This window comes from Halichoerus grypus, chromosome 12, assembly GCF_964656455.1.
Source record: "Halichoerus grypus chromosome 12, mHalGry1.hap1.1, whole genome shotgun sequence".
NCBI lineage: Eukaryota > Metazoa > Chordata > Mammalia > Carnivora > Phocidae > Halichoerus > Halichoerus grypus.
Window position 1 is genome coordinate 88,803,060 of NC_135723.1, and position 18,342 is coordinate 88,821,401.

At 54.3% G+C, this 18,342-nt stretch overlaps 2 protein-coding genes across 2 annotated transcripts; one reads left to right on the top strand and one right to left on the bottom strand.

Moving 5' to 3' along the window:
• The first annotated feature begins 1,209 nt into the window (after positions 1-1,209).
• On the top strand, positions 1,210-16,707 carry TMEM140 (transmembrane protein 140). Its single transcript, XM_078059590.1, has 3 exons — positions 1,210-1,440; positions 9,763-9,840; positions 10,322-16,707. Exon 3 carries the CDS (start codon positions 10,358-10,360, stop codon positions 10,910-10,912), a length of 555 nt encoding a protein of 184 aa, XP_077915716.1. The 5' UTR covers positions 1,210-1,440; positions 9,763-9,840; positions 10,322-10,357; the 3' UTR covers positions 10,913-16,707.
• Positions 12,099-14,640, bottom strand: CYREN (cell cycle regulator of NHEJ). The gene is made up of 3 exons (XM_036100477.2): positions 14,498-14,640; positions 13,601-13,676; positions 12,099-12,694 (listed from the first exon to the last, which is right to left on the bottom strand). The coding sequence occupies exons 1-3, from the start codon at positions 14,638-14,640 to the stop codon at positions 12,440-12,442; spliced, it is 474 nt and encodes a 157-aa protein (XP_035956370.1). The 3' UTR covers positions 12,099-12,439.
• Positions 16,708-18,342: the final 1,635 nt, after the last annotated feature.

Sequence of the window (18,342 nt, forward strand, 5' to 3'; positions counted from 1 at the left end):
CACCAGTGTTCAATTTTTAGAGGAACTATTTTATATTTGTCCCAGAAAGTTAATTCGGTCTCTGCCTTGAAGGCATTGTCAGGAAGGTTACGCTAAATATTTAGAAATTCTGCTTTGAATCAAAACACCTGCCGTCACCGTGTGCCCAGTACTCAGCACTCAGTGCTAAGCACTCACACCTTATCTCCAATTTCCACAACAACCATGTCAAGCAGGTACGTTTCCATTTCACCGATAAGAAACTGATGCTGGTGCTTGGTTAAATAATTTGCTATCTGCGGCAGAGAGCCCTGACCCCAGAGCCCCTCTTCTTCTTATCAGACCTCATCTTTCTAGGTTTCAGTTTAAAGAACTACAATAAATAAAATCTTAAAAAAAAAAAAAGTAAGAGGCGCCTGGGTGGCTCAGATGGTTGAGTGTCTGTCTGCCTTTGGCTCAGGTCATGATATCAGGGTCCTGGGATCGAGCCCCGAATCGGGCTCCCTGCTCAGCCGGGAGTCTGCTTCGCCCTCTCCCTCCGCCTGCAGCTCCCCCTGCTTGTGTTCCTGTTCTCGCTATCTCTCTCTGTCAAATAAATACATAAAATCTTAAAAATAAATAAAAGAACTACAAAGGGGGGGATGTGGCATTTCAAAGAACTCCCCCTGGGGGAAGGACAGGAGGAGGGGAAAGGATTCCAGTATTCCTAGGGTAGCTGTCTACTGACTTAAGCGAGCTTTGCTCCAAATTGGAAAGCCCAGCTGGTCATGTGAGCCAAGGAAGCAATTTTTTAAACTCTGGCTAGGAGCCCCGGTGATTACAAAATAAAAGCTTCGTCCTGCTCTTATTTTGAAGGAAGAGACGTTCCGGCGGCCTAAACATCCTGGTGGGACCCCGAAGAACACCAGGGTTTGGGTCCTGGGAAGCCCAGCCATCCCACAAAGGCGGTTTGGGAGAAGGAAGGGGCAGACAGACGGTGGGACCGGCCCGGGGCCTTAGACCGGAGGACGGGGAAGGGCCCTTGCGAATAAAACCCTAGGTCGTGTTTACGCGGCGTCTAGGCGCCGGGCGCTTTGCCGTGCGGGATCCGGGTGTGCTGTCCAGACACTCACCTGGCTCTTGCCGTCCCTCGGCTCGCGGGCTCTAGTGTGGGGACAGGACGCGGGCTGCTGAGCCGCCACGTTGTTTACACCCTTTTTTTCCGAAAAGTCACGGGCCACCGGCGAGTGAAGAAATGAAAGTGAAATCAGCTGCCGGGGCACCAGTCCGCGTCAGGGGCCCGGCCTTCAGACTGCTGTTGACTGGGGCACGGGTGCCAACGCGCCCAGGGCCGCCGCCCCGCCCCGCGTCTGCCCGCTCGGCCCCGCTGCCCCCCTGCCCCCCCTGCCCCCGGCCACTCTCCGGAGCCCGCGCGGGACCCGCCTGCCTGCGAGGCTCGCCGCGGGGTCCGCCTCTTCTGCGGTAAGTACCCGCCCGACGCGGCCCCGCTGCCCCCGGCGAGCCCCAGGCCCGCGCACGCCCCCCGCATTCCCGCAACGAGCCCGGGCCCGCACCTGTCCCCGCGCCCCCGGACCTGCCGTGCCCTGCCCGCTCGGCCCTCCTTCCCGCAGCTCCCTCCGGCACCAACGTGGGCGCCCCCGGCCCCCAAGACGGTGCGGGCGACGCCAGTGTCCCCCCGGGAGAGCCACGCCGGGACAAGTGTGGGCGCCAGGGGCTCGCCCCAAGTCCGTACAAATGCGTGTGTGTGGCCTGCGGGTGGGCTGCTGCGCAGAAACGGGCAGCCAGGCAGGAGCAGATCCGCGACTCGCAGGAGCTAAACTAGTCCTCGAAGTTACAAAACCACACTTAAAATCCTTAAAACACACATTGCGGGTTAAGATTGTCAGAAAGACCTGTGTTCTTGACTCGGGCTATTACAGGGTCTAAGATTTTTCGGACCCTCTGTTATTAGACTGCATTGCTTCTCATGCCGATGGAAATTCATGGTGGGATCTTGGGCTGCTGGTGCTTATCTTAAAATATTTTACTATGGACTGTTTCCTTTAATAACTTCTGTTATACTTCTTCACCTGTAAAACCAAAGGCTCCTTTGGGAAAGAACACACACACACACACACACACACACACACACACACACACACACACACACTCCTTCTTTCCTTCTTACCTCCTGACAACTAGTGTGCATTTTTCAGTATCTTCTCCCTACACCCACCCCATCCCTCTGGGAGCCCCAGACCTGAGACTCAGTTCCTAAGACTTTGGATTCTGCCCGTACTCCCTTTCTCCGTGTTCTTTCCAGCCAACTCCTGCCTTATCTTACCTAATCGTGAAGGGTGTTTATGTTTGTTTTCTGCATTTCAGTTTTACATAAATACAACACCTAATTCTGGAATATTTTTAATGCAAAAAGAGAACAATTGTCCCTAAGGCTGCCACCACCCACAGATAGCTACCATGGCTAACGTTAACATTTAGAATGTTTCCTTAGTCTCTGTCTTGCTGTCATACTATAGAGTGTGATTTTAGACGTGACTTTTCTAAAGTCTGCAGAGTTTCATTGCCTTGATGTGTCTTAATTTAATTCCACTGGTGGGCATTCGAGTTCCTTCCCATTTTTTGCCAAATACTGCGATGAACGTTCCTGTATATAAATCGTTGATTGCGTTTCTGATTGCTGCCTTAGGATAAACTCCTCTAAGTGGAATTACTAGGCCAGAAAGAATGGTTTTTAGGGGTTTCAGTGCATATTGCCAAACTGCCTCCTAGAAAGTCTGCACGGATGTTTAACCATTTCCACCATCACCGCATGAACATGCCCGCTTTGCCATGCCTTCTGTGACAACCAACGTTTTCATCTGCAGTTTTGATAGGGAAACTCCTAGGTTATTTGACTTGGCATATCTTTGCTTGCGTTACAAAAGGTACAGACTTTTTTCATGTTAGTTAATGAGATACCGCGATTTACGTAAGAAGAATATATATTTGGTCTTTATTCCCCTTCTTGGCACAGAGCTCCTAAAACCCTTGGAATTTCCTAAGTGATAATAGAGATAAGGGTGTCTTCTTTATTCGTTAACAAGCTCCTTTCAAGCACATCTGTTATGTTAATGAGCTGACTTCTGGCAAATCTCTATAGATGGGGTTTGGTTGTCAGGGGAAGCAACCTTGGGATCAGAGGGCAACTTTTAACCCCAGCCCACAACCTCTGGGGAGGCCGACTGGCTGGAGATACAATCACCCACACCCAGTGCCCAGTGATGTCATCCATCAGTCCTGGTCATGAAGCCTCCTCTGGAGCCAGGAGTGGGGGAGGAGGCCGCTTATGGGACTAAGCCCTTTGCCTGGGGGACCTGACACTCTCTTCAAGTAGATGGTGTCAGAATTGAGTTAAATAGGACACCAGCTGGTGTCACAGAGAATTGCTTGGTGGAGGGAAACTCCCACACATTTGGTAGAGAGTATAAAGCTACAGTGACCTATTTGGCAGTCCTTCTCTTCTGAAATGTCCTCATATTCTTTGTCCCTTTTTACAGGGGTTGTTTTTCTTACCTATTTGTATGAACATTTGGTATATTAGTATTATTAATCATTTCATACTTATTGCAGATATTTTCCACGCTCATTGACTTGTGATTTATTATGTTATATGGAAATGTAACTGTCTAAATGGTTAAATCTGTACAAATTTTTTGTGACTTCAATTTGCTTTTAAGTTCGAAGGGTTGTTTCTCAGTCGTAAATCAAATCTTCAGTTTTTTCTAGGTCTTTTCTTTTTTTCCCCTCTGTTCATCACATGTCACGTTTGGATCCATGTGAACTTTATTTTGGTATGTGGCGAGAGACAAGGACTTAAACCAGTTTTGTCTGGTTTTCAGTTAGCTCATCAACCGCTCCAGCGCTAGTTAATGGAAAACCTCCCACTGAACTGTAATGCCACTTTTATCGCATATTAACTTCCTACGTGTGTCTTTTCTGAGATACTCCACTCTTGAGCTGTCCATCCCAGTACACCCGGGGGGGCTACCATTGCGGGGGTTGGGGCCCAATTTTCCCTGTTATTTCTAGGAATCTGCCTGGGAACCGGATCCTGTGATTACTTCAGTGACTCTAGCCTCAGAATGGTACATCTTCAAGTGATTTAATAAGTGTTAACAAATACCTGCAAATTTAATCTTGGAATACATGGACAGTGTGTTCTCATTAGCAACTGAGCTTCCTCAGAGCTTGGCACCCCGGGCTCACAGCACCTCAGCGTTCTCAGCCCTGTCAAATGACAAAATGAAAACAATTCAGGCATGAGATTACCCTTCCTTGATTTGAGGGACAACAAGCTGTGGACTGGGGGAGGACAGCGCCTCCCAAGCATGGAGCACCGGGGCGGGATTTGGGGCAAGAGCGCTTGGTGGAGCGAAGCCGCAGTGTGGAAACCAGGGGGCATGACTGGCTAGGAGGCCCTGCTCTGTGGGGTAAGGCGAGCTAGCGGGAGCAGGGTTCCAGGGTTGTGCTCCGTGTGCGTTAGGGGTCCTCGACGGCTGACTTAGGCTGAGAACTGCGACCTGGGCTGGGCGCCGCCGCGGCCTCCTTGTTGTGGTCCAGGCACATGAAGAATTCACTGTGTCAGCCCCAACCTAGACATCAACAGACTCTGGGAGGGGATCCCGAGACGCCCAGCGCTTCTGTGAGGGGAGCTAGCTTCTGTCAGCCTCCGCCCTCTCCTCAGGCCGCCAGCCCACCCCAGCCCCGAGACTGACCAGGCCAGGACTGGCTTTCGCAGGTTCCCCAAATACTGGCCTGCAGGCTGGAGGGGGAGGCCCCAGAGCGTCTGCTACTCAACTTGGTGGTGATTTGCTTTCTTTGAGTTATTTTGCGTCTTGAAGCCCTTTCATATGCATTACAAACTCGCCAGGGAAGAACCCTCCCCTCCGTGTGAGGATGGAGGTCAAGTTCCTGGGAAACTTACCCGTCTTTCCAACCAACTCTCTAAAGACCTCTTGAAAAATTTAAGGTCTAGGTGTTCGTGACTGTCGATTATTCTCGACGTCCTCCTCTTCTTGGGTGTAACAACATTCAAGTAGGTCTCGGTGCGTCCCTCAGGGCCACCTGCAGGACGCGTGTGAGGTAGCCCCGGACTTGGCTCCATCTGTCCCAAATCACAGGGCCGCCCGGGCTTTCAACCTGCCATCTGGGCGCCTAGCTCCTTGTGTTTGGGGGAACAGGGACATGAGTTAATGGAACGCTCAGTTACAAGGATATAATCCACACCTGTCACCCTGGCCTACGAGGCCCTCCAGGACCGGGGACCACTCGCCGGTCTGGACTGGTCTCGTCCCCTCTCCTTAGTTACGGGGCCGCTGCCCTGGCCCTGGAAATCTGTTCATCTCCCAACCAAGCGTTCAAAACAGTTGCACTTGCTCCCTGGAAGGCTCTTCCCCTGGCCCAGCTCAGCAGGGCTCTTTCACGTCCCTCAGGCCTCAAACCAAATGTCTCTTCCCCACGCAGGCCTTCCCTGACCCACTGATCGAGACTAATGGCTTCCTCCCGTCACCTTCTCTCCTTTACTTCATCCTGTTTATTTCCTTCCCAAATCTTTTCAAAATTATAATTATCTTTTTAAAAGTATACTGTTGGCGTTGCTCGGGCAAGCTCAGTGAAGCCAGGCCCCTGGTTTGCCCTGAGTGCCACTGATCCCACAGGGCCTGTGACAGAGGGAACCATCCAAAGTGGGCCGTTCATGGAGTCACGAGAGGAAACCCTGGCCTCCTCGGTAGGAGGGGCTGTGGCTTTCTGTCGGGATTGCGGGAGAGGGCCGGGCGGGAGAACCAAGAGCGACAGCCAGTGGCAGTCCTACTTTCTAGTACTACTTGCCTTCAAACTCTGCTTCGGGTCCGGGGAACCTTAGCCTTCGCCTCCCGTCAACTAGCTGTGGAGTCCCGCCGCGAAACCCCAAATGCGGGTGGGCCCAAGGTGCAGGCCTGTGCTCGGTATGAAGGACCGTTTCTCCCTCTAAATTGTCTTTGACCTTCGCCCCCAGCGGGATCATCTGCTCGCAGGGGCTAGCAAGCAACACAACAGATGAACCAAGAGCCGGTTAATGTCCCCGGAACCACTGACAACAGCCTACTTGAGTAGCTCGGCCCACGTGGAGGCCTGGAGCCTGATGATTTGGGCCCTACGAGCAGTCTCGGGGTGGGTCCTGTTTCTGCTGGCAAAGCTGCTTTCGTTTACGTGCGGAATTAAGTGCATCAGAATGGCACGCGTTGCATAAAACACCGACCGCGGGGAGACCCGGGCAGATGTCCCCACCTGCACACACTTGGGAGGCACCGCTGCGGCCCAGGTTGGAAAAAGAAGAACCTGGGCTCCTATTTCTGCCAAAGGAAATATGACACATTTCCCTTTCTTCTTCCCTTTTGATTTCTGTCAGAACCACACCCTAGCCGTGAACACACCGATCAGAGAGGAGTCAGTCCGGGCCAGGAGCGCCTGGCACTAAGCACTCCGTCGGGCTCGTCCCGTCAGATGGTTTGTGTGGCTTCATTCCGCTGACGTTTTCTTCCCTGGCTTCGCTTGGCTCTCCATTCATGCGGCACTCCCAGCCCTCCTCCTCTCCCTGCCCTCACCTCCCTTTTCTCCCCCGATCGATCTCGATCGATCGATCGCGGACACCGCTCCACCAGGATCAGCAGAGCTGGTGCAGCAGGCCGCGTGCCAGGCACCGGTCGGCCGGTGGGGACAACTGCCGTGCTTCGGTCTCACAACAGCCCCCAGGAACAGGCCTGCAATGTTCCAGACGGGGAGGGAGGTACCCAAACTCTGAGCCCGGAGTGGGGGCGGTGTAAACACAGGGAGGAGTTTGAGCAACTCCGTGTGCCGTTGCGAACGTTCATTCAGTCATTCACATGTCACTCAATAGACATTGAGTACCTACCTTGTGCCTGGTGGCCCTGGGTGTTGGGGCTATAACAGTAAATGATAGATTTTTTGGTAGATAAACAGCCAGTCAGCCAGCTAACCATAGATACATAAATGAGCAGCAGATAAGTCCTGGCCCTCATGGGGTTTATATCCCACTGGGGGCGAGGGTGGGGGGACAAGAAAAGGTTGAGAATGGGAGATGGTAAAAAGGCTGCAGGGAGAGAGCAGGAAAGGGGCCCGGGGAACCCCAGCTGCGGCTGCTGGGGGTGGGGGTATGCGGTCAAGGTGAAGACGCTAATCGGGCAGCCTCCCTGAGAAAGGAACACTGGAGCAGAGAGACCCAAGGGAGGTGAGGGAGGGAGACCTGTGACAACAGAAGAGCATTCCAGGCAAGGAACTGGCAAGTACCCAAGTCCTGACTTGCCTTCAGTTCTTGGAAAATACAGCGGATGCCACTGTTAGTGGAAGCTGAGGGTTGGGCGGGGGGGGGGAGGGGGGAGCAAGGCTAATAGGAGAGGTCCCGTCCTCAAAGGAGCAGGAAGAAGGCCAGGTCATTGTTCATGTTGCACGAAAAGAGGGCACCCTTGATAGCACGTTCCAGAAGATGTACAGCCCTCCAGGGAGAGCACAGGATAGTGTTCCGGGGGGAGGAAGTCGGAGATCCGGGAGTCCAGTGCCCACACTCCTGGAGGGGCGGCTCTCCGTGGGCCCCCCACGCCCCGCCGTGGGCCACACTCCAAGGGCTCACTGAACGCCTAGTGAGTGGAACAGAATTGCCGCGGGTGGCAGACGAGCGGTCACGTGGCATGAAAGATGTGCAGGGGTGCCCTGTGAGGCCCCCTCGGGACGTTGTGAACAACAGAGGCATGCAGGTGTGCATCGGGTAGATGGTGAGAGACCTAAGCCCCAGCTCTACAGAACATCTGGGTACTGGGTGACATTAGACGTGCGGGCAGGAAGAACGGATCGAAAAAAATAGGACGAGGATGGGTCTTTTTGGTGTTTTTATATAAGACAAAGGAGAAGAGAAGGGAGTTTTGTGGGCATCTCGATCATTGGGATAAGATGAAAATGTAATATGGAAAGCCACGAGCAGACCGTGACAAGGAGAAGGTGTAAGTGCGTGCAGGATCAATACGGGTACACAACAGAGTTCTGCAGTGAGTGAGCTGCTGGGTATTTTAGCCGAGATGCAGACCGGAGCTACTGACCCTCCTCTGTGAAAGGGAACAAAGGTGCTAGGACAGTTTGTAAAGTTTCTTTTGATTCCATGACTCGGGAGAGGGCACTGCAGGGGTCTTGAGAAGCAATTGCCAGTGCAAGAGACGGTGGTTCACCAACATCCACCACAGCATTACTTCTAGTCTTACAAAGTAACGTCGAACAACGTCATACATACAAGCGTACTCACGCTGTCATGGTGTTTACAAAGCGGGATACAAACATACAGTTATGCGAGCCCAACTGTGGAAAACAGCATTATGGAAGGAAATGTGTTGTTAAGAGTGGTTATTTCTACAACCCGAAGGTACAGATGATTTTTAGTCGTTCGCCTATTTTTCTAGTGTTCTACAATCAGCATCTATTGCTTTGTTGTAAACAGGAAAAAGGTCAGCTAAAAAGGGTGACAGTGACTCAGCAGTCTCCCCGGTTACCCTCTGAAGGAAGCAAGGCTTATTGTGAAAGGGAATTAAAAAGCTCATGGTGGCAAGAACGTGATTGCTAGGATTGTTAGAGGCCAAAAAAGCCAGGGTGGGCTCCTAGGACAGCAGAGGAGGGGAGTGCCATGGGCTTTTCCAGCCAAACATCGTAAGCTTTCACTATGAAACATTTAGACAAAGAAGCTAGGACCAGCGTCCAGCCTCTTAGTCCACGAGGTCCTGAAGTCTGTCCAGATGTCCTACAGGACACGAGCAGCAGCCAGCCCAGCGCCGTGTGGCCCCACATCCTGTTCCCAAGTGCGTGTTCTTTCCCTCCCTCCGGGCACTTTCTGTTCTCACAGAACAAGTGAGGGATGTGGTCAGACAGCCCTTCCTTCCAGTCAGCTGTGGGAGAGAGGGAGGGCCCGCTCCTCCCCAGGGGACCCTTCAGACGCTGCCCTCCGGGGCTGACCAGGTGTCACTCTAGTTTGTCCCCAGCACCTGGTGTCTTCTAAGGCCTAAGGCCGGCAGCACTGAGTTCCCAGGGCTCTGGGCTGTCAATGGCCATTTTATTCCACACTGGAAGATTTACAAATATAAAGGTATCGTATGCAGACGACTGTTGTAGGGGCCAATTTGGAGAAGTCCTTTGGAGTAAAAATGGAGTGAAAAGATTTCTCACATACAACGAGGAAGGTGTCTACTACATTACAGGGATTACCATGAAGTTTTCTGCAGGTCAATTGGGCAATATGCAATAAAATCACCAAAAATTTTTTTTACTTTTGACTCTGATTGTACTCTTAGAGATCTAGCCTAAGGAAAAAATCAGAATCGTACAAGCATCTTCCCTGATTGTCACTTATAATGGTGAAAAATGGACAAAATTTGTCTGATAGTGTCATGGATAAATCTACGACATGAGCTATTACGCAGCCATTAACCACGTTTTTGAAGACTATTTAACAGCTTTGAAAAAAGGTTCACAATAGTCAGTGAGAAAATCATTGTGGTCAACTGTATGATTATTTAAAAATACACCACATAGGAAAAAAATATTGGTAGAAAATTAACAGTGATTCTATGTATGCGGCGGGAGAAGAGGTGATTTTTTCTATTTTTTCTTTTAAAAATGACTTTCCAAGATTTCTATAATTACTGTTGTCAGGAAATAATTGTAGACACTTAAAAAGTAGGGAGTACGACTGTGTGATTTCATTACCAGGTGGCCTCTCGTCTTCACCAAGTCCTGACTCCCAGAGCCGGGCAGCTGAGCTCACAGGGCTCCTCAACCCCAGCTCACGTGAGAACGCGCTACAGAGCTTCTAGAACAACCTCAGAAGTTCTGATTTGACTGGTCTGGGTCCCACTGAGGGTGGCTCTTCCAGCTCCAGGGTGGTGCTGCTGTCCCCCACGGAGCCTTTAGCACCGTCCTCCCCCTCCGGGCCCCCAAGGAGAGGCGTCTCCTTCACCCCCGACGAGCCCACCCTCGTCAGGATCTGAGCAACTCCCTCAGACGTTTCCAGTGGCTTGTGGTGTTGGAAGTGCAGCGAAGCCCCTGCTGAGAGGGCATCAGTGTGCACGTTTCAGGCACTCCCAGCTGCCCCGCGGGGGGCCCTTCCCCTGAACTTGGCCCCGAGAGGCGGCTGAGGACTCACCGAGTGGGTGCTGCCTGGAGGCTCCCTCTAACTTCTGGCTCCCGCTGGGGTTGGGAGGAAGGGTGCCACGGGTGTTTACGCAATTCCAGGAGCTGTGAGGACGCTCACGGATGTGCCTTCCCGCAGGTACCCGGAAGGCGGCCGTGCCAAGGGCAGGGGAAGATGACCATGCCCAGCCCGACGCAGGGCGCGCAGCTGCGCTTCCTGGCCATCATGGCCGCCACGGCGGCGGCCATCTCCCTGCTCTTCTATGCTCTCCTCTGGAAGGCCGGCAACCTCACGGACCTGCCCAACCTCAGAGTCGGCTTCTACAACTTCTGCCTGTGGGACCAGGGCACCGGCTCCCTGCGGTGCCGCCAGTTCCCTGAGCTGGAGGCCCTGGGCGTGTCGCGGGTCGGCCTGGCCCTGGCCAGGCTTGGTGCGTATGGGGCCCTGGTCTTGATGCTCTTCGTCCCCCTGCCTCTCTTCCTGGCCTGGTGCAACAGCAGCGAGGGAGAGTGGCGGCTGGCGGTGGGCTTCCTGGCCACGTCCTCCATGCTGCTGGCCAGTGGCCTGGGCCTCTTCCTCACCTACACGTGGAAGTGGGTCAGGCTCTCCCTGCTGGAGCCCGGGTTCCTAGCTCTGGGCACCGCGCAGGCCTTACTCGTCCTCTTGCTCATGGCCACGATCGTGTTCCCTCAGAGGGCGGAGGACAAGAGCAAGCTGGACAGCTACTAGGTCTGTCAAAAGGTTAACGTGATCGCCAGAGTTCAGTTTGAACTATGCTCAGAGAAGGTGCCAGAAACTTGAGGGGCTGGTATGTCTTCTCAGCCTGTTTGATAGCGAATGCCCATCTCAAGCCCTAGCAGCCAGGCCCCGCCACGGAGAAGGTGGGGTACCTAGAGTCAAGAGGCCAGGAGGCCCCAATGGCGGGACTTCCAAGGTTCCCAAGGGCACCCCCAGACCACGCAGCTCACCGTCCTGAGAACTCCTGCTTTCCTGCACTGATCTGAGCAAGCCATTCTCACTTCATCCTCAGGCTCATGGAGAGAGGACTCCTGTCACGAGGCCTGACTTCCAGGACAATTTGCCAAATGTCAAACTAGAACCCAGTTAAGGTTTATGTCAACCAATGGGGAACATTATGAGAGAGAGAGAGCTCGCCTCGGTGTCCCTTGGGGTCCCGGTTAGCAAGCTCCCCCTCTCCGTGGTGGGTGTGATGTGATGAGCCCCCTTTCCCTAATACCACTCCCGAAGGCCCAGGAGTGATCCCTTGAGGGATTCACTAGAGACCGAACCTGTGGGCACAAAGAGAAGCCTTGGTGGCTCTGAGGGCTCTCCTGGAAAGGCTCCTGGACCCGAGGCCAGACAAAGCAGGGGCGTCAGCGGGCAAATCGTTCCTAGCACGGGCCCCAGGAGTTGGGAACAGAATACACCAAATCCCCAGAGAGGTGAGGAAGGTGAACAGAACAGCTCCACGTACATACTGATGCTGCATCTCTTCACTTCTCCACCCAGAACTGCAAAGGATAAAAGCACAACCCCTGCCTCACGGACCGGTTTGTATTTCTGAGCACCTGCATGTCGGAAAACCTGTGCAGCAAATGCCCGCCTCATTCCATCTGTCCAAGGCCACCCTGAATAGAGACAGAACTAGGGACTCTGGCAGGATCTCGGCTATAGAGTCTCCTGCGGGCTCCTGTCCCAGTCTTGCTTCCCAACTGCCCAGGGACTGAGGCTGAGCCGCCGAGTGGAAGGAAGGTGGCAGCGTGGGGGGCAGAGGCCTTCCAGTGCAGATCCCTGTGGGCAGGACATCTGCCTCCCGGGCTGCACGGGGGATGGAAACTCGGTTTAAAACAGGCTTCCTCCTTGGGGAAAGATCCCGCTGACTAAACTGTCGGAATTCCAGTGAACTTAGCAGCTATACTCCTTCTTCTTTCAAATTTATTAAGTTGACTCTATGACGGTTCCAGTAAGTGTGACCCCCTTGTCCACCTTTCCCCGAACCTGGGCCGTGAATAAAGCCAGACCCTCCGAGTGGAGGAGGCGCAGCGCAGAGAGAAATTCTATGGTTCCTCACTTCCACACACTCAACGCGACAGCTCCCAAGGCCCCAAGCCTCCTGGGCTTCCCCTCCTTGGTGCATCTGCCAGCCCAGGGAGGGGAGGACTGGACCTCTTCGGCATCCTCGGCCAGGCCCCAGGCCGGGAAGGGAAGCCGGCTTCCCTCAGCGCCCTGGGAAGCAAGTCCTGGGAAGTCTGTCCCTTAGCTGAAAAATATCTCCCTGACATATTTTAACATGTCCTCGTCCTCCTCAGGGCTCCTGCGGCACGCAGAGTCAGACCCCGTGGGCCCCTGAGGAGGGCGGAGGCCTGGAGGAAGGGCGTCTTTCCCATTGTCCTCATCCTCACTTCTACTCCCAGGAGAACTCGGTGACAACGTTGAGCAGGTTGGGGACAGGTCTGGTTTATCAGTGCCTGCCAGGGTCAGCGGCTCCAAGGGCTTTTCCTGTTTCCAGGCCTGCAGGAGTAGGACAAATGACAGGCAAAACAGACATTATGTTATTTCCCGAGTGAACGTGACAGTTTATCCGTCAGCAATGCAGAAGCCACCGTGAAGCCCAGCATGTGACCGGGTCAAGCGCTGCTCCCCGATCAGAGCCTCTCCTCCCGCTCCCCACCCTTCTACCCCCTCACAGCTCCTGTAGAAGTCAAGACCAATGTGGGAGAGACGTGGGCAGGGGCCTGAAGAATACCAGAGTGGAAAAGAAAAACAGGAAAAATATATCTGGAAAGGCAGGGGTGACAGAATGGAAGGAGCAGGGGATACAAAACTTGAGTGTGGGCCTAAGCTCTGGCACTTATTGGCGGTATAACTAAGGGGAAATCCCTGGGCCTCGATTTCTTTATCTGTAAAATGGGGATAATATCTGAAATAACGATCACCAGGTGATGGCAAGGATTAAGTGAGACAGTAATACATGAAAGTACCCGGTCAGCTACCCAACACTAAGGCGGTACAATTACTATCCGCCTCAGAGGCCAGGAAGGCATTCGGCTAAGGAGAAGTACAACGGTCAGAAGTCACCGAGACCCTTCGGAGAACATAAGCAGTTAAAGACTTCCCGTCCCCTTCCACATACCAGCACAGTCACCCCAGAGACGGCTGCCCTCCCTCCCACGGCAACTCCCTCCCCACGTGTCCAGCCCCAAACATTAAGTCCCACCTCGCATGGGGAGAGGCCAAGGGGAGCGCGACCTTGAGAGAAGTGCCAGACAAGGGCCTGGTGGAAGAAATGGGACGACAGATGACGCCCCCCTCCCCCAAGGCCGCCTGAGAATGCACGGCATCTCTTTTATTGCCATTAATCAAGGGCCCAGTCCAGTTTCTGGTCCTCCGAGTAAGAAGACACACAGCTGCCTATACCTCAATCAGGATCCCCAGAGCGACATCTACCATCTCAGCTTCACTCATGCAGTACACGGTCCTCACTGCGGCAAGCCTGAAAGGAAGGCATGATGCTAGGATGGGGACGGACGGGTCTCAGGTCTCACGAGAGCAAGAGTCACATCCCCAGGCCTACCCACCCGCCGCCGCTTTCCAATCTGGCCAGCTCCTGAGAGTCAGTACCCCACATGCAAGGGACACCAGCAGATCAAACAGATCATCGCGCCCAGACGTGACTGACCCCCACCTGCACCCATGACCACAGTAGAGCAGGACTGCAAGTCAGAAGGGAGGTGGGTCCAGTTAGGACAACTTAGAAAAGGAAGAGCCAGGGAGGGGGGCACTGTAGTGCCCAGTCTAGGAGAATGCAGGGACGTCCCCTCCCCGGCAGCCTGAAGACTCCCCCAAATTACCACCGTTCAACTAACTGGCCCTGCAGCTTCTGATTCCACGCTGGCCCAGCGACTGCTACTCATCTGTCCGTCCCTGAAGATTTGCCCGCGGGGAGGCTGGACCCTGATCCACTTAGCTTGACCCCTGGCTGGTCACAGTTTTTGGTGCAAATGAAGAGCCTGGCATTTTGGACAAGTGGTGTCTGAGAGCTTGGCTAATGTGTGCAAGCCAGAGGGGGAGCACTGCCTGGGAGCTGGCCCTTGAGGGCCTGGCTGCGGAGATGCACCCGCAGAGGCGGGGTCTGTCTGTGAGGGGAGGGCTCACTTCACCCCTGCACGCTGTGCACCTGCGAGCTGAAAAGGCTTCTGCAGGGCTGAAACACCCACCCACCTCCCTGTGGAAGGCTCAGCCCCAGCAACTGCTATGCCCCCAAACCTTCCCTCCTCCTGATTCCCCGGGAACCCCAGCCGGAAGTTGTCCCACCTTGCTGCAACAGTTCTCTGCACTGCCGCCGGCCGTCTCCTCCCCTTGGGGGTCTTCGCTGGAACCTCTCTCTTCTCGGCCTCCTGGGCTGTCATCCATGTGGGAAGGACCCTCTTTTTATCCTCAGATTTTAAGTCTCCCATCTCGCTTTTCTCTCCTGAAGATGAGTCAGGGCCCAGGCTTAATGATTTGCTTTTCTAATTCAGGACAGCAAACCCCACTCTCATCACACCAGGAATTATAGGTCTGTGTGTCCTGGAACAAAGTCCAGTGAATTCTAAGAAGTTAGAATACTTCCAGTCATCAGCTGTAATTACTGGTCAGGACAGGCCAGAGGTTAGCTGGACAGAGAGCAGGGCCCAGGAGACTAAGACGGGCCATTCCCCTTGTCCTTGCCATCCAAGGTGCTCGCTGCCCTCAGGGTGCCCTACCTCTCCTACTCTTAGCATATCTCTCACGATCTCCCCCTCATCTCCCCAACTCCAGACTTATTTCCTCTACCTTGGTGTGGTTACAGGGAACCCCAAGACCCTTTTGATCCCCAGTAAGGTTGAATCAACCAACACTCCCTCCCTTAATCCAAAGATACTTCTGACTGGCCAGATTTTAGCCAGTAGTAGGGATCAGGGACCACAGCTGATGCTGGCTCTGGGATGGGAGAATCCCAAAGGCCCCAGGCAGCCTCTCATCTGACCTGGTCTCTCTTCTCCCCTCCCACTAACGCTCAGTCCCCACCCTGGGGCTCAAAGGGTACAAATCGAATCCTGAAAGCAGCTTAGGGCTCCGCCTAGGGAGGAGCTTACGGGAGTAGATGTTTGCCTAGAAAAGGGTCAGCCCCGAATAAGGGATCCCTCTCTGAATCATAGTCATTAATTGCTCATCTAGGCTGTTTACAACTTAAGAAAAAAAATGAGCAGGACGTCATCCTAACCTTTCTGGCCAGAGGACAGACCTTGGCCAACGTACCTCGTTGCAGTCCAAATTCAGGCAACGTTAATAGTCATTCCCACAACTAACGAGCACTGCTAACCGCCAGGCATACGGACATTTATTCGACCCCGAGGCAGATATTATCAAGCCCATTTTACAAACGAGGAACTGACTGCAATGTGCACAAGGTTACAAAGTTTGAAATGGCCAGCCAGGACTCGCAGCCGGGTCGTGCAGGCCAAACCTTGCGCCTAACCGCCGCCATGCTGCCGGGGCTCCAAGGAGGGCAGAGGCCCGGCGGGGAGGGCCGGGAAGGCAGAACGAGCCCGCGCTACCTGGGGGGAAACCGAGCTCCGCACGCTCGGGATGGGCCCGGCACTCCCAATCCACCGCCCGCCGCTGCCTCGGGGACTGTGCGCCGCCCCGACCGCGGCGAGACGAGTGCCAACCTGCGGGGGCGAGAGCGGAAGGGAGGCACGTGGACCTGCACGCGGGGCCTGGCGGACCACGGGAGGGAGGCCGCCCGCACGCTCGCTCGCGGCCCCGGTGCTCCGGGCACGGGTGCAGGGCGGAGCTCCGTCCGGACGGCGCGCTCCTCCGGTCCGGGCTTCCCGCCTCCCCAGCTCGCCCGCCGCTCTTCCCGGGTTCCCGGGGGCGGGCCCGAGGCGGCCCGGGGCGGTGGTGGGGACGCGGCCCCGCCCCGCCCCGCCCCGGCACTTCCGGCCCCGGCCGCGGCCCGCGCGGAGACCCGGCGCGCCCCCTGCAGGCAGCTCGCGCCGTTGGCGTCCCCGCCCGGATCGGGACCCGCCTGCGGTCCGGGGGCCTGACAGTCTCTCCTGGACCAAACTCCGCTCCGGCTCCTCTGAACTCTCATCTAGGCCCTGCGTTTGGAGCTTCCCTGCCCCTCTCTGCACCGTCCAGTTTTAGCAAGCATCCTACCAAGTCATTTCAGCCAGGACCCCCATCCCCAAACCTGATCGGCCTCCCATTTGGGAGGGTTCCTTGTCTTTCACCATCTTGCAGGTGATGTCTGATCACCTAGATTGCCTTCAGCAAGAATCCTGGTGCTGAGTTTAGCCAGAGCCCTCCTCCTCACCCATCCCCCTTACCCCTGGTGTTTCCTCTTAGCAACTTTCCATCCACTGACCCCACCCTGCTCCTTGGCTATAAAGTCCCTTTTCCTTGTTGTATCCAGAGTTAAGCCTGATGGCTCTCCCCTACTACAAAACCCCACTGTAGTACCCGCCCTTGAATAAAGTCTGCCTTGATATTTTTAACAAGTGTCATGAATAATTTTCTATTTAACAAAATATTTTTTAACAGTCTCCAAACATGGCTCCATTTGAGGTGTGCTAGTTGGACTTTATTAATAGAGTGTCAATTCCTGGGCCCCCCGAGTGAGAAATTAGGGTGAGGGGAGGAGGGTCTGCATTTTTTAAAGCTCAGGATTCCCACAGGGATCAAGGCCAACTCTCCCTACTGGGGGTCCACATCCCAGGGGGAGGGGGCACAAGGTGAGCCCCTTGGGTGCAGGAAAAGAAATTAAAGCCTCTGTTTATATCTGTTATCTTAAAGGAAGTAGGTGTCACTAACACCGAACATTCAGATTGGTGGCCAGATGCTCCCTCTTCGAGCGGGGCAGCTCCACAAAGCTTCCCAGGTGGTCTGCGTTCAGCCTGGTTCTGAGCACTGCCGTGGACACGTGGAGCTAGCATCTAGTTTTAGTTAAAATCACACTCAGCTTACAGCAGGCTAAAAGAGGCCAGCAAAGAAACCCCCAGGTCACAGACACGACAAAAAACACAAGCATAAGCTGTCACAGGTGAACCTTCTCCTGCCATACTTTGAAGTAAAAGGATGATCAGAACTGACCGTCTGGCCCCAAAATGTGAAATTACCAAGACAGCCCTTTTAACTGTGATTTATAACAAATCCGCTAGTGGGGTAATGAGTCTCCATACATTAGAGGTGCACAACAGGGGAGCTCCATCCCAAGCTTGGGGACTCCGGACCCTGAAGCTCTCTTCCAGCTGTGTGGTACTTTGGGTTTCTCTAAAGCACTTTCACACGCTGGGCCAGAAACGTTGAACCCAATCAAGGCTTAAGGAGATAAATCCATGGTTTCAAGTCATAAAACCAACCCGTCGTACACTGGGGTCGTCTAGCTGCAGGCTGAACCTGGACTCTGCCTCCAGTCTTCTCCGGAGGGCAACACCCGGGGCGGGGGGGCGGGGGAGCAGGCCTGCTTCTCTGGTTCCACGAAAAGTGTTAGAACCTCTCTGACTTCCAGGGTCCTCTGCTCTCAAGCTGTGAAGCATCATTTTGTTTTGTGAATAAAGGAACAGAAAATACTTGTTCTTAGTCCCTACAACCTCTTCCCATCGCCAGCTAAAAAATGAGGTCTGAGGAACAGGAAACCTTTGCATCTGCGTGAGCAGCTTTCTGTTTGAAGGGAGAGAAGCCCAAGCGGGGACAGAAAACTCGAGCTGTGGGATCTGGACAGGCTGGAGTCAACAGCTAAAGTGCTTTGAAAGCCGTGCTCCCAGGTCCAGCAGAGGTGATAAGCATAGAGCAGACAGGTCAGAGGACAGAGAGGGGGAGGCCCAGAGGGGCTCTCAAGCAGCTCCGGCCAGAGCGGGGGGGGGGGGGGGGGGGCGGCCACGCCCATACCAGGTATGCAGAATGGGGGGGGGGGCTGAGCTGCACTGGCCTGATGGCTTCCCAATAAGCTGCCCTTGCCCAAAAGAATGGGAGGAGTCTTGCTGGGGTTCTGGGCAGGGGCTGAGCAGCTCTTGTGAAGGAGAAGGAAATTCAAGTTTGGACGTGACTGACCGGATGAGAGCTCATCCTAGACGGGTATGTGTGGCACAGGGAGGAACACCAGGATGAACACAGCCTGACCAGCACTCAGGATG